Raw genomic sequence first — 15,007 nt, forward strand, 5'->3', positions numbered from 1 at the left:
CCTGCGACAACATGCAGCCACAGGTGCCTCGGCTGCTAATCCTCCACCACAGATTAGTCACAACGCGGACTTGACGAGTGACAGAGGAACAACAGGGACTCGTTCGCCAGGCGAGGGAGTCTCCAGTTTCTCTTCTCTTCTCAAGGACGTTGACAGGAGCATCAGCTCTCAGAGAAATGTTATTTTGAGATACTGAAAAAAATGTACTGTCTTTAAACTTTTGCATTTAAATCAAACATCTCCAGATAAGACTGTAGCTGAGGCTGCAAAGAAGCAGGAGCACAGGACGAGTGGTCGCCATGAGTGTAATTAACACCACACCCTCCAGGTGGCACCAGAGTTGGTTTACACACCTGACAGGTGTTCTTCCGTACATCAGCTGATTTCTGCTGCTGTTACTGATCTACACTGCCGGGAATACAGCAGTAGAAAGAAATCAACACAGAAAGAGAATGTGAACATGAAGCTTTACTCTAAGTTTACATGTTCAGTTCACAAAATACACAGTAACACAGGAGAAGAACAGTTTTTATTCACCTCCGCGTAACAGCTGTAACGTAAAACTCCACATGTTGTCTTCTGAGTGATCTAGATGAACAACGATCACTGTATGAGAGACTTTCACTCATTAACATTTAAAAACCGTTGATGTGCAGTACAGATCATTTCAAAGAGAAACAGATGGTTAATGTCCAGAACCAAGGATCAGATCATTTGATCCATCCCGACTTTCAGCTTCACATCTGTCAGAACTCATTTTATTCGTCAGAGTTTCCAAATGCTGGATAACTGAGGCTGTCGTTCCTCGGAGGTTTGCTCCCAGCTTGTCGTAGGACTTTGTTAATCCAGGAGATCTGAGCAGCAGCCAGACAGATCATGACGAGCTGCAGGGGGAAACACAAACATGTTAGGAAGTGCTGTTTTTTACTTCCTGTCATTAATCTGTTAATGGCAACTAAAACCAAAGAGGTCATGTCTGTCACAGTAGGTGGAGTACACCAGCAGAGATATGGGACAAACAGCCCTGTCTCCCGTCATGATAAAAGCTGGATGTGGACTGACTTTACCTCGAGCAGCAGCAGGCCGCCGCTCAGACCTGCCACCAGCAGCAGGTTGTTTTTCGCCCACCACACGATTTTCTCCAGGCAGCCGGCGGTGAAGATCTTCTGTCGGGCTGAGCGCTCCTCCACTCGCTGCTGCCCATAACCACACATGGTGTTCAGCACCGTCTGACAGGGAAAACAACACTTAAGTAACAGTAAGTGAACGGACGTCTCCACAGCCACAGGCTGCGGTTCCATCGAGATCAGAGAAAAAACTGTTGGCACATTTCAAAGGAACAAACCCAGAAATCCCACCTGTTCCTCAGCAGTGCTCACAGAACAGTACTGTACCCTGACCCTGCTTTTTCCTTCCTTATCCTTTGTTTCATTAAAACCTTTCACTGCGTCTGTGCCTTCGTCGACATGTTGTCTTCTCCTCCTGCTCCTCAACTGATCACCGGCTACATTCACTTCAGGGATCCGTGTAGTGGTGCGGAGCGTGTTTATGGCCCAGCTGCACCCATCCAAATGTTTCTTCAGAAACCAGCTACAGACACACAGAGTCTGGTTCTGACCTGATTCTGCAGACGAACACAGCAGGAGAAGGGAACGCCGCAGGCCTCCAGACTGGGGTTGGTGTCCGAACACTGGAAGTAGACGTTTTGAGACCAGTCCTTGTAGCTCTCAACTCCACAGCACTGAAACTGCAACACAACAGCAGGTGTAGTCTGAGTCAACAAAACCAATTCTAGTCTAGTTTTTGGCTTGTTATGCATCACGCGTCCACTACAGGAAAGATTAAATGGACACATTTCCCTTAAACAGGACCCGAGACAAGATTTGAGGAAGTTACAGGATGGTCAAGATTCACAGCAGTTTGTCAGCTGGACAGTTAACACAGCCGCCAGTCGTGGCCTCAGTTACTGAATCATCCTTCACCTTCTTCTGGATGAAGTCGATGGCGTTCTCCAGGTCCTGGTCCTCTCTGTATCGGACAATGGCCTTCATCATCAGCCTGTCCGTCCTCTCCATCACCTGAACAAACATAAATGACAACCCAGCGTAAAAAGTCTACTGCTGGTATTTCCCTCCTCGTTTCTGTCCAATAAGAGCAGCTCATTGTTACCACGTCAGTGAAGAGATATCCCACGACTCCAGCTGCGACCTGCAGGACGAGGACGGCTGCCAGGATCCCCAGAAACTGCAGCAACAAACAAGACCAAACAAGACGAGGAAGAACTGAGCAGCAGCAACAGCACAATAATCAGCTGATGACTGATTTATTATCCGCTGATCAGTGATAAGTACATTTACTTAAAACAACTTTTAGGTATTTGTAACTTGAGACCACTCTGAATTCACCTCTTAATGCTTCAAATCATCAACAAAACTCCCAAATCAGTGCATGAGAACCCTGATTTTCTGTCTCTCTACTCTCTCTAGTCATCATCTCATGACCCCTCACCTTTACCTAATGACCCTGTGTAGGAGCCCGACCCTGAGGTTGGGAACCACTGGGCCAGACTGAATCTGAATTAGCTGAAATGAACCAGCCAACAGTAAAATGCTGCTAAAGCCTTTTCATTATGTGATCAACATGGTCTCACATTGCTGGTACTTCAAGTACACGTTCTTTAAGTAGGAGTGATGGAGTATTTTGAAATAGTCTCAGGACGTACTGCTTTTAGCAGACAGGTGTCGTTCCGCAGTGCTCCGAAACATCCGAGGAGGGTGATGAGGAACATCACTGAGCCAACAACGATCAGCAGCAAAGCTGGATCTAAAGTCAGGGTGTCGACCACATCTGCACACACACACACACACACACACAGAGCTGAATTCTGACTGTCATACGTAAGAACCAACAAAGGTTGAAACATGTCTGGTTAACGTTTCTCAGGAATGTTATCAGCTGAGCTCTTCACTGCTGCAGGGACATGTATTCATCAGTTTTCTTAACTTGGGTACCAGACCTCACAAAGAGACAAAGAAAAAGAGACACATGGAAAATCATGAAACATGACTAAACTCCTGAGTGGTTCAGACATGTCAGCACGTGAAGACACACATGTGTAAAACGGTAACCATATGTATCAGGAAATAACTTTTCCTCCTTAAAGCGTAAGTCCGGTGGTTCCATCCATGTTTTGACAGACAACAGGAAATAATCATGAGAACAGCGCCGCGCGAACCACAGACAGAACATGTGGCTGGAAAAGTTACAGCCAATCACACACAGATTGTGGTTTCAGCTGAAGACAAGCTGGATAATTAGAGTCCGAGCGAGAAGACACTGAAACACCATTCAGTACCATCGTTTACAGCATGACCAATGCCAGACTTTACTGTCCCAGACCCATAAAACCAGCAGATACTGAGACAGTGTCCACTTTCCAGGGTCTGTCTTACATCAAATAGTGAAGAGACACAGTGAAATCACACATGTAATAACCAACGTTACTGCAAAAGACATGATACCAGGAAGCACGTGTCAAAAATGAAGCTTTGAGCTTGACAGAAATAGTGATTTGATTTATATGGAGATAGAAATCATTATCCACTGAAATGATTTTAACAGCTCATTGTATGAGAAGAACCAGCTGACAGGTGAGTTCCTGCAGTGGAAAAGGGCTGTTACACTGACTGCTGCGCTGCTTTCGTCCAACCTGTCTCTTTGGCGATCTTGGCGTAGATTCCCACAGCTATGAGGACGGCGCTCACAACCTGCAGAGTCACAGGAACCAACACGACTCAGTTAATGTACAGAATAGTCCAAAAATATTACAAACGTCTCACATTAAAGAAATAACAGCAGCTTTTAGTTCCTTTAGTCTGACAACTAGAAAGTCAGGACACGTCTCTTCGCTGGCTGTCAGTTTGAACTTTTTATTACTGCTTCTTCTTTCCTTTAACCAGTAACTGAGTATTTCTGCAGTAACACGTGGAACCATGTGAAAGAAACATTCCCTGTTTTCTGAATCGGTGCTAACTGGGTGTTGAACTGCAGTAAACCCCGTGGTGTGAAAGCAGAGCGTGCACGGCTGAGACTAAACCCACCCACTAACCAATGTGACCCATTGGATCCTTATCTGTTCCCGAACACAGACGCTCACCCAGAACACGTAGCAGCAGATGAATAAAGTGTACTTGATGGCTCGGTATCCTGTCATCTCCTCCGTACTTCAGTCACACTGTCGAAGGTTTGTTGTCTGCTGACATGACTGCAGGAAGACGTGTGTCGGCCTGCAGGACGCATTCCTCCTGCGAGGCTCATCCCCTCCTCTTCTGCTGCTGTCATCCTGTCGTCACACTCGTGGACCAGGTTTGGGCCTGTCGCTGTCAAACCACATCCCATCTGCTGGATCACCAGGAAAACAATGGTCTACATTAGATCCCAAAGCTCAGGAGAAGGCACGAGTCTGGTTCAGGCCGGGGTCAGTTTAAGGGAAGGGGACAACCAAAAGGTAAGGACGTGGTCCCCCTGTAAGGACGTGGTCCAGCTGTAGGGACGTAGTCCCCCTGTAAGGACGTGGTCCCCCTGTAAGGACGTGGTCCAGCTGTAGGGACGTAGTCCCCCTGTAAGGACGTGGTCCAGCTGTAAGGACGTAGTCCAGCTGTAGGGACGTAGTCCCCCTGTAAGGACGTGGTCCAGCTGTAGGGACGTAGTCCCCCTGTAAGGACGTGGTCCCCCTGTAAGGACGTGGTCCCCCTGTAAGGACGTGGTCCCCCTGTAAGGACGTGGTCCCCCTGTAAGGACGTGGTCCAGCTGTAGGGACGTAGTCCCCCTGTAAGGACGTGGTCCCCCTGTAAGGACGTGGTCCCCCTGTAAGGACGTGGTCCAGCTGTAGGGACGTAGTCCCCCTGTAAGGACGTGGTCCCCCTGTAAGGACGTGGTCCCCCTGTAACGACGTGGTCCCCCTGTAAGGACGTGGGCCAGCTGTAGGGACGTAGTCCCCCTGTAAGGACGTGCTCCAGCTGTAGGGACGTAGTCCCCCTGTAAGGACGTGGTCCCCCTGTAAGGACGTGGTCCCCCTGTAACGACGTGGTCCCCCTGTAAGGACATGGTCCAGCTGTAGGGACGTAGTCCCCCTGTAAGGACGTGGTCCCCCTGTAAGGACGTGGTCCAGCTGTAGGGACGTTGTCCCCTGTAAGGACGCGGTCCCCCTGTAACGACGTGGTCCTCCTGTAAGGACATGGTCCAGCTGTAGGGACGTAGTCCCCCTGTAAGGACGTGGTCCCCCTGTAAGGACGTGGTCCAGCTGTAGGGACGTAGTCCCCCTGTAAGGACGTGGTCCCCCTGTAAGGACGTGGTCCCCCTGTAAGGACGTGGTCCCCCTGTAACGACGTGGTCCAGCTGTAAGGACGTAGTCCAGCTGTAGGGACGTAGTCCCCCTGTAAGGACGTGGTCCAGCTGTAGGGACGTAGTCCCCCTGTAAGGACGTGGTCCCCCTGTAAGGACGTGGTCCCCCTGTAACGACGTGGTCCCCCTGTAAGGACGTGGTCCAGCTGTAGGGACGTAGTCCCCCTGTAAGGACGTGGTCCCCCTGTAAGGACGTGGTCCCCCTGTAACGACGTTGTCCCCTGTAAGGACGCGGTCGCCCTGTAAGGACGCGGTCGCCCTGTAAGGACGCGGTCCTCCTGTAAGGACATGGTCCAGCTGTAGGGACGTAGTCCCCCTGTAAGGACGTGGTCCAGCTGTAGGGACGTTGTCCCCCTGTAAGGACGTGCTCCAGCTGTAGGGACGTAGTCCCCCTGTAAGGACGTGGTCCAGCTGTAACGACGTGGTCCCCCTGTAAGGACGTGGTCCAGCTGTAACGACGTGGTCCTCCTGTAAGGACGTGGTCCAGCTGTAGGGACGTAGTCCCCCTGTAAGGACGTGGTCCAGCTGTAGGGACGTTGTCCCCCTGTAAGGACGTGCTCCAGCTGTAGGGACGTAGTCCCCCTGTAAGGACGTGCTCCAGCTGTAACGACGTGGTCCCCCTGTAAGGACGTGGTCCAGCTGTAACGACGTGGTCCCCCTGTAAGGACGCGGTCCAGCTGTAGGGACGTTGTCCCCTGTAAGGACGCGGTCGCCCTGTAAGGACGCGGTCCTCCTGTAAGGACGCGGTCCAGCTGTAGGGACGTAGTCCCCCTGTAAGGACGTGGTCCCCCTGTAGGGACGTGGTCCAGCTGTAGGGACGTAGTCCCCCTGTAAGGACGTGGTCCCCCTGTAAGGACGTGGTCCCCCTGTAAGGACGTGGTCCCCCTGTAAGGACGTGGTCCAGCTGTAGGGACGTAGTCCCCCTGTAAGGACGCGGTCCCCCTGTAAGGACGCAGTCCTCCTGTAAGGACTTAGTCCGGCTGCTTCGTTGCAGTGCTTCTCACTCACCTCCTCCCCTCTCTCCCTCCCGTCTCCTCCTCAGTAAAGCAGATTGTTGTCCTCGGAGGATTACACTCTGCTGGACTTGTCTCTCACACCGGTCGCTTTCCTCTGGCTCCTCTGTTTCCTGGGGACCTGACTGAGGACCCGACGGGGACCATGGGCCTGCTGGACGTCCTCTCGTCCATCAAAGAGCGAGCGGAGAAGTTTCTGAATGAGAAAAACGTGGTGAGCGACTTTCTGGGGAAGGTGGAGGAGAAGACGGGGATCAAGAAGAAGATCATTGCAGGGGGTAGGTGAGGGTTGTTCTCCTGCTGCTCTTCACTCTGGTCACTTGGTTAGAAACAGGTTCTGAATAGTTCCACTGTGGTTCTGTCTTTGTTCACGAGGTTCACTTCTACCTGTTGCATGTCCGTGGAAACCTGAAGAGGATTCAGTTAATCCTCCTGTGAACATGCAGCCAAATGGCAGCTACACAGAGGAGCAGCTGCTCTCAGGAATCATGGACCTATAAATGTTCTGGGGGGTTTCTGGGTGAGTGTGTGCTGCCGGTTCTGTCTGTGGTTCAGACAGAACCACAGACAGGCAGGCAGACACGGCTCCCTGTCTGCCTGCCGGCCTGTCTGTCTGCCTGTCTGTCTGTGGTTCAGACAGAACCAGCAGCACACCGACCTTTGACTTTAACGTTGCTCTTGGTCCTGTTAGTACCTTACTAGGAAATGCCTTACTAGGAACATTGCTCTGTACTGGAAGAAGCACTCAGAAGTATTATTACTCCAGTGGGGGGGTAAATGTTTCTTATGGATCCACTGATCAGTGACCAGAAACGTACTGACAACCCGGCTGTACTGATAGAACCAGTTAGTTACATGAAGTATTGAGCAGAGGAGCAGGGAACAGCAGTCTATTCATACCACGCTGCTGGTCCTACACTGGATCACTAACACACACAGAGGAGGCGAAGCTGACGTCAGGGCAGTGCCTGGTGCACAGTGTCTCCCACACACAAAGTTAAAGCAGATTATCCAGACCGACAGACAGCAGAGCAGAGCAGAGCAGAGCAGAGCAGAGCGGAGCAGAGCGGCCTCCATGACTGACCAGCAACAGAAGCTGATCAGAGGTAGGACACTTTTTACACGGCTCCCTGTCTGCCTGCCGGCCTGTCTGTCTGCCTGTCTGTCTGCCTGTCTTTCTGTCTGTCTCTACTGAACCTCCACTCGTCTTTAATCTGTTAGTCTGTGATCTCTCTATCACCTGTGTTTCCTACATCACTGTGTATCTGGAACATGTCGTCCAGGTGCTGTCTCCCTGACTGGACTCTACCTGGTGTACGGATATGGTGCCTCCCTCCTCTGCAACCTGATCGGTTTTGTCTACCCAGCCTATTATTCGTGAGTATTTCTTGTTGGGACAGTCGCCTGCTTCTTTCTTCTTGATCAGCTTCAGGTGTTGTTGCTCTGAGGGAATCCCACTGACATGACACTAGGCAAACACAACCTCACATCTGCATTCAGAGACATCAGTAAGTTGCTGATGTGTGGCCGCACACAGGATAGAGTGATCAGGTCTCTGGTTGATTCTCATTTCTGCAGAATCAAAGCCATCGAAAGTCCGAGCAAGGAAGACGACACCAAATGGCTGACATACTGGGTGGTGTACGGCGTCTTCAGCCTGGGCGAGTTCTTCTCCGACATCTTCCTCTACTGGTTTCCCTTCTACTACGCCTTCAAGGTGAGGAAACGCTGATCGGTGCTCACCGAACTGTGCACGTTAAACTGGAGCCACCTGTCTGGCCTCTGTGGTTGCAGTGTCTCTTCCTGTTGTGGTGCATGGCCCCGGTGTCGTGGAACGGCTCCCAGATCATCTACAACAAAGTGGTTCGGCCCATCTTCCTCCGCCATGAAGCCACGGTGGACCACATGGTCAGCGACCTGAGCGGGAAGGCCATGAGTGCTGCAGAGAGCCTCACCAGAGAAGGTGCGGACCAGTGAGGTGTAGCAGCACACCAGTACACAGGCCTCTCAGTAACAGCTGAAATCCTCTCTGTCTGCAGTCCTGTCCACCCTGGTGAAGAATAAAGCTCTGGTGACTCCGGTGCCGCCGGTCGCTCAGTCCGAGGCCAAAAGTTTACCGAGTTCAGCTCAAGTGGATCCGGCACAGCTGAGCCAAGAACGGCCGGTAAGCAGGTGTTAGTCCACCAGTTCACCCAGTCCAACCAGTTCACCACAGCTCAGAATGAAGCAGGGAACAGGGTTCTGTAGTGGAGCTGTGCTTCATTCAGAGTAGAGACACTAACCCGGCTGTCTGTCCTCTTACCTGTTCCAGCCTTTCCTGGGTTAAGCTGTGCGGTAAGTCCACTTTGGTGTTTTGGTGTTAGAACTGTAGTTCATTTACAACCTGAACATCAGTGACCCCTGTGGTGTAATGGGTTCAAGTTAAAGCAGCTTTCTTCTTCTGTGGTGCTGGGCTGACAGCCTCTAACAAAGCCCCAACCTGCTGGTCTTAAGTAGACCAGTAGCATCTGACTGATCTGCTTAATGGTTTTTAAAGCATCACAAACAGCCACATGTCAGCAGAATCAGGGTCCAGTGTTTTCAGGAAGAAGCTGTTCAGAACTTTCTCCGCTATCCCATGGAAAGAAAATCAGAGACATTAGAGAGATGTCTCTAATGTGCTGCTGGTCTCTGCGGGTGTCGAGTGTCTGCACGTCAGGGTGACGTTCTATCACTGTCAGGGAGGATGGAGCTTGTTGGACTTTAAGAATCAAGAGAAAACTTTCAATCAGAAAATCCCAGAGAATTTTCTCTGTGACCCGAGAGTCGACAGGAAGAAATAAACAGTTTGACTGAAGTACAATTAATGAAACCAGAATGTCTACTACACAGTTATTATACTACAATCCATACTTCACCCACACTAATAATGTTAGTGCCGCCTCACAGGTAACAAGAAAAATCTGGTTATTTTTCACATTAAAACTTATAAAACTGAGAAACGTAACGTTCCAGAGGTCAAATAGAAACTAAAGGATGAAAAACAATCCTAACTGATGCTTTATTGTAGTGTAAGGATTCTCCCTGTAAATCATGTTAATCACGTAGATACTTCTCACATTTCCAGCTCACCTGCTCTGACACAGTCTCTGTTTTACCTGTCATTACTGTTCTTTCCAGGTAATTATTCGGAAACCATGAACCCATAAAATAATGCACTGTGTTGTTCTTCAGTTCCTCAGATAGCAGCAGAGAGAAAGAGGAGCCTCGATGAGGAAGGCGTTCCTCTTCATCCACACTGTGACAGGAACAAGAGACTGATTTCCTTTTTGTATCAAACGTAAAATGTTTCTGTACGAGCCTGTAACAGTCAGAAAACTGTTTCCTGTTGTTGATTTCATTCATTTTTATTTTTATGTGATGAACCTGGAACCAGTTGATATTTTACAACAGCGTTTTGTTGCCACATTACAAAGAGAAAATCCCAAAATAGCATAAAATCAGGATATCTGGACTGGACTGGAGTTCTGACTTTCAATATTCATTTTATGAACAGCTGCTTGTTGGTCAAACTGTTCCTCTGGAGTTAGTAGTGTCACCTTTGATGTCTGTAGATTTGAATAAATTGAATGAAATGGCAGATTTATTACCTTCAGAGTATTTAGACTTGATTCTTGGTTTTTGATTTATTGTTTTATTTGTAACGTGGCTCTGAAGTTCAGCTGGCTGCAGGTCCTCCACCAGGAGGCGCTGCTTCACCACCGTCAGAACCGTTCTGGACCTGCAAAGCTGCACCACCTGCAGAAACAGACCTGCAGCACCACCTGCAGATGCCAACACGTCGGTGTGACAGCGGCTCCTGTAATCAGCCGCTCCCGGTTTTAGATGCCCCACATTTTGGTTTAGTTCCATTAGTTTTGGCTCCATGTGTTTCTCATAAAGTTTTGGTTTGATGAAGATGACTCTGATATTACAATAAGAAAATGATTAATCAGAGTGAAACAAAAGTCGAGGAATTTACAGTGATACATCCCCTGTTTGACAAATCAGATGAAACGGATACAAGATGTTTATCACTAATAAATAATCTGCTCAATCCTCTATAGTTTGTTGGGCTGAACCAGAGCCTCTTATATGGTGGCTGTTTAAATGTCTAACTAAATGATAAATGAAGAGAAGAGAAGAGAAACAAAATGAGAAATAAATAAATGTAAAATGAGCTCAAGGATATGACAAAAATGACAAACAATGACTGAAAACAAAATGATCTCAAAAAAGGATGGTCATGTGCAGCCATTTGGTGTTTCTTACAGTCACGATATCTGTATTTGTCTTAAAATGATAAGGTATACAGGGATTTGCTTCACGTCCTCCTTTAGGTGAAGTCCACTGACACCTACGTCCTGCAGATCTATCACAGCTTTATCACAATCAACATTAGCCCATAGTAAAAAAGAAAGGTTTGATGTTATGGATGTAAATGACGTACGTCCTCATCTCATTATAAATGTATGTTGGATGTGTATATAAGATATAAAAAGGTAGAAACCATATATCTCCCTACGTCCAGCGGCAGGAAGTGGACAGAACCGGCAGGTTAATTACAACGAGGCAATAATAATAATAATAATAACAATAATAACAATAACAACAATAATAATAATAATAATAATAATAATAATAATATAACAACAACAACAATAATAATAATAACAACAACAATAATAATAACAATAATAACAATAATAATAACAAAAATAATAATAATAACAACAATAATAACAATAACAATAATAATAATATAACAACAACAATAACAATAATAACAACAACAATAATAATAACAATAACAATAATAATAATAATAATAACAATAATAACAATAACAATAATAATAATAATAACAATAATAACAATAATAATGATAATATAACAATAACAATAATAACAACAATAATAATAATAATAACAATAATGATAACAACAACAACAATAATAATAACAAACATAAAAAATAACAAAATTATTATTTTAACAATAACAATAATAATAACAATAATAATAATAATAATAACAATAATAATAATAACAATAATGATAACAACAACAACAATAATAATAACAAACATAAAAAATAACAAAATTATTATTATAAAAATAACAATAATAACAATAATAATAATAATAATAACAATAATAATAATAATAACAAACATAAAAAATAACATAAAATTATTATTATAACAATAACAATAATAATAATAACAATAATAACAATAATAACAATAACAATAGTAATAACATAATAACAATAATAATAACAACAATAATAATAATAATAACAATAATAATAACAACAACAACAATAATAATAATAACAAACATAAAAAATAACATAAAATTATTATTATAACAACAATAATAATAATAATTATTATTATTATTATTATTGTTGTTATAATAATTATTATTATTGTTGTTGTTGTTATAATAATAATAATAATAATAATAATAATAATATTTAAGTCAATAAAGAAATGAATGGGCCCACGCGCGCATCACAGGGCGTGTCCGTAGACGTGCCTTATTTACGTCGCGACGCGCTGACGTGGCAGTTCCCGTTCAGTGCGTGTTCTAGCAGTTGTTGTTTTTGCTGAACGGTTCGTGAAACTCAGCTGGTTTTAGTTCATTATTCTGGTTTCAGGTGTCGCAGCATGTTCGACATGAGCTGAGAGCTGAGAGCCGCCAGCAACTCTTCAGGGAGACGATTAAAGTCTGGTAAGTACGGACAAAAAGGTGCTGAGTGGTTTATTGTGTCTGGCGTCTTAGAACATGCCAGACGTCGGTTAGCGGTTTACCAAGTTAAAATAAAGGTGGTTATAAACCGATTTAACACTGTAGTTCACATTGACCGAAAACATTTGGTAAATCTTAAAGACCTTCTGTGAAGTTCGGTTCACACATGTTTCACCTAGCTGCAACCAGTCACCTCGTCCAGACTTATTTAGCTCGTTAGTTAGCACTGTTGTGCTCGACGATGACTGAAAGACTGAGCTAACGTTACACTCTCAGCTGACGTTATGTGAACCGAGCCTAAATGGATCTTTATTCTTATTGTTTGGATTGTTCTGTGCCGAATCGAACACTAACTCGTAGAAATTCAGAAATTATTTCAAAGTTCGTTTTAGTACATTTATACTTTCACCAACATCTCATATCTTAATTTCATATGTAAATTAACAGAGGTCTGGGGAAGAGATCACAAAGAAATATTCGACGTAAATAAAGAAATCTAGTGGCAGATATTTAGGATCAGGTCATCAGCTCGGCATTGAAAAACCTGCAGATTAGTTTACAACAGCTGTTTCTTGCTTATTTATCCCACTCATTTAAAAAACAAGTATTATGCTGAACGGGTGTTTGGATTCAGGTGGAGAAGGTGGAGCTGGTTCCTCATCAGAATGAATACTGGCTCTAAAAATAAGAAGAGGGTGGTGCTGCCCAGCCGTCCCGACCCCCCCACTGTGGAGCAGATCCTGGCAGACATCAGCAGAGCTGCCCCCAGTGATCCAGTCTTCAGCATCCTGGAGCAAGGTGAATCCGAACAGATTGAGATTATACTACAGATCTAATTAATTAGCTCATTAAATCCATTAGGTGTTAGTGAAGCTGTATCATTTTCGCTGAGCCCGGCATCAGTGACCATCATATGCTGCTGGGATGGCTAATCTTGGTCCTAGAGAGCCACATTCCTGCTTGTTTTTAACTATCCCTGTCCTACCTGATGCTGATTACCTGTGATCAGGTGTACTCGGCTAGTGAGAAGCTGGAAATGCAGGTTGGAAAACAAGCAGAGCTGTGGCTCCCATGGGTCAGGATCAGCCACCTCCATATTTCCCCATGGGCAACAGTAAAGTATATCATTTAAAGTCTATTAATAACTTTCCGAGTACAGCAAACGTAAACATTGTGGGAATTAGATTTTTCTTACATGACAGGAATATATATAGTTTAGAGTCTGGTGATACTACTCTAGTCTAACAGAAATCCTAACATATGTAATGTTTGTTTCAGTGTTGGACAGAATCAAATGATTCACCAGTAGTGTCAGTCTCTGCTGTAGTTTACCACCTGTCTGTCCCGTCTCCACCTGCAGACCCGTCCCATCCCTACGACAGCGATCTGGACTTGAAGTTCCAACAGTGCCGTCAGTATCTGGAGCTGAACGAGCAGCTGCAGGAGGTTCGAGCTCGACTGCTGCGACAGAGGGAGGAGCTGAGGGTAACGGGGGAGCAGCTGGACAGAGACATGGCAGAGGTCAAAGGTCAACCACTCTGACTTTACACTACCTGCTCTCACAGACTCTTCTTCTCTGTCTGGGACTTTTCACTGACTCTTCTCTAACTCAGCTGAAGGACGAACTTGCAGAAGTGTCTTTGAGGCACAGGTGGCTTCAGGAGCCCCAGTACTGGCTGACCTCTGACCCCACAACTGAAATAAGTTATGTGTGCACAAGATGGTTCCTTTTAATGTGCGTCAGAGCAGCAGAAAATGGAGCAGTAATGTAGCACAGCTCCAGTGAAAATGAAAGTAAAATAAAATAAGTCTTAGAACTAAAAGTGCAAACGTTTCAGTGTATTATTGTTATTATTATTATTATTATTTATCAGTAAATCAATCTCACAGTCTAAAGTACATTATCTCTACTACATTAAGGAAATGTTCAGATTAGAAAAATACAATTGTTTAGTGTACTAAATATCAGACATGATGCGTTAACAGTTTGAACTAATTTACAATGATCAGAAATGAGAGACGGCAGCAAATAAACACCAGTTGTTAAAGTGTTCAAACATCAGACTGAATGTGATTATTGGTTCAGTCCATATTAACTTAGACAGACAGTGTAACATGTTTTGTTGTGATTCCACCAAAGGAACTTTAATCAGGGAGCCAACACCTCATCATTTCCGAAACCTGGGAACAGAACCTGTTTCAGTCCAAATATGGGACATTAAGATGTAGTTTCTGTCCAATGGAAGAACATCCCTGAATAGGATGAGAAACTGTGTGATTTATTTATTAAAAACATGAAAACATATAATGTTTGTGTACTATTATTTTCAGCAGACTGTGTTTTTGTATTATTGTGCGTTAGATGAAGATCAGAGCACATTTTATGACCAATTCACGCAAAACTCCATGTAATCCCAAAGGGTTCACATACTTTTTCTTGCCACTGTACATAGATGACATAGAGCAGATTCTTGCTCATGTTCTGTGACATCTGCTGGATAAACAGTGAACTGCACCGTCAAAGGACTGGTCTCTTCCATCCGTAACCACACTTCCTCTTGCCCTTTCAGTCCAATTGATAGAATTACAATGTCTACTGTCAAATGTTCCTAAATTAATTTAAAGGTAATTAAGACAGTGTTAGACAAGTCAAGTGGACCTCATTCGAGAACTTGTCAGCACAGAATTCCCTTTTCTTCTTACTGTCCATAATCTACAGCTCAGTGTGGAAACACAAGGGAAGCTTTGTAGGAGAGAGACTGTTATTTTACAAGATATCACTTCTGTCCATCTGAGATTAACTAGTAGTTTTCACA

General features: G+C 45.1%; 3 protein-coding genes across 5 annotated transcripts; 2 read left to right on the top strand and 1 right to left on the bottom strand.

The window, feature by feature from the left end:
* Positions 1 to 512: 512 nt before the first annotated feature.
* On the bottom strand, positions 513 to 4,325 carry zgc:113223 (tetraspanin). Its single transcript, XM_026345765.1, has 8 exons — positions 4,157 to 4,325; positions 3,710 to 3,767; positions 2,723 to 2,847; positions 2,170 to 2,244; positions 1,983 to 2,078; positions 1,619 to 1,747; positions 1,068 to 1,229; positions 513 to 884 (listed from the first exon to the last, which is right to left on the bottom strand). The coding sequence occupies exons 1-8, from the start codon at positions 4,211 to 4,213 to the stop codon at positions 759 to 761; spliced, it is 828 nt and encodes a 275-aa protein (XP_026201550.1). The 5' UTR covers positions 4,214 to 4,325; the 3' UTR covers positions 513 to 758.
* Positions 4,326 to 6,338: 2,013 nt separating this feature from the next.
* Positions 6,339 to 9,988, top strand: reep6 (receptor accessory protein 6). Of its 3 annotated transcripts, none has more exons than XM_026345997.1 (7): positions 6,339 to 6,694; positions 7,700 to 7,793; positions 7,995 to 8,133; positions 8,211 to 8,379; positions 8,456 to 8,580; positions 8,728 to 8,750; positions 9,630 to 9,988. In XM_026345997.1, the coding sequence occupies exons 1-6, from the start codon at positions 6,562 to 6,564 to the stop codon at positions 8,740 to 8,742; spliced, it is 675 nt and encodes a 224-aa protein (XP_026201782.1). In that variant the 5' UTR covers positions 6,339 to 6,561; the 3' UTR covers positions 8,743 to 8,750; positions 9,630 to 9,988. The 3 variants fall into 3 exon arrangements, with proteins under 3 accessions (XP_026201782.1, XP_026201780.1, XP_026201781.1); XM_026345995.1 differs by lacking the exon at positions 6,339 to 6,694 and adding an exon at positions 7,027 to 7,522; XM_026345996.1 differs by lacking the exons at positions 6,339 to 6,694; positions 8,728 to 8,750 and adding an exon at positions 7,027 to 7,522.
* A 2,023-nt stretch (positions 9,989 to 12,011) lies between these two features.
* c4h19orf25 (chromosome 4 C19orf25 homolog) lies at positions 12,012 to 14,499 on the top strand. Its single transcript, XM_026344541.2, has 3 exons — positions 12,012 to 12,173; positions 12,826 to 12,989; positions 13,552 to 14,499. Exons 2-3 carry the CDS (start codon positions 12,857 to 12,859, stop codon positions 13,731 to 13,733), a joined length of 315 nt encoding a protein of 104 aa, XP_026200326.1. The 5' UTR covers positions 12,012 to 12,173; positions 12,826 to 12,856; the 3' UTR covers positions 13,734 to 14,499.
* The last annotated feature ends 508 nt before the right edge of the window (positions 14,500 to 15,007 follow it).

The sequence above is a fragment of the Anabas testudineus genome, chromosome 4 (genome assembly GCF_900324465.2).
Source record: "Anabas testudineus chromosome 4, fAnaTes1.2, whole genome shotgun sequence".
Lineage (NCBI taxonomy): Eukaryota > Metazoa > Chordata > Actinopteri > Anabantiformes > Anabantidae > Anabas > Anabas testudineus.

Excerpts from the sequence above, each read along its gene's own strand:
- c4h19orf25 (XM_026344541.2), top strand. The coding sequence starts at position 12,857 with ATGAATACTGGCTCTAAAAATAAGAAGAGGGTGGTGCTGCCCAGCCGT. Across the intron at positions 12,990-13,551 it reads CTTCAGCATCCTGGAGCAAG|ACCCGTCCCATCCCTACGAC; the intron begins GTGAATCCGAAC and ends CTCCACCTGCAG.
- zgc:113223 (XM_026345765.1), bottom strand. The coding sequence starts at position 4,213 with ATGACAGGATACCGAGCCATCAAGTACACTTTATTCATCTGCTGCTAC. Across the intron at positions 2,079-2,169 it reads GATATCTCTTCACTGACGTG|GTGATGGAGAGGACGGACAG; the intron begins GTAACAATGAGC and ends ATGTTTGTTCAG. Across the intron at positions 885-1,067 it reads GCGGCCTGCTGCTGCTCGAG|CTCGTCATGATCTGTCTGGC; the intron begins GTAAAGTCAGTC and ends TTCCCCCTGCAG.
- reep6 (XM_026345997.1), top strand. The coding sequence starts at position 6,562 with ATGGGCCTGCTGGACGTCCTCTCGTCCATCAAAGAGCGAGCGGAGAAG. Across the intron at positions 6,695-7,699 it reads GAAGAAGATCATTGCAGGGG|GTGCTGTCTCCCTGACTGGA; the intron begins GTAGGTGAGGGT and ends CATGTCGTCCAG. Across the intron at positions 8,380-8,455 it reads AGAGAGCCTCACCAGAGAAG|TCCTGTCCACCCTGGTGAAG; the intron begins GTGCGGACCAGT and ends CTCTGTCTGCAG.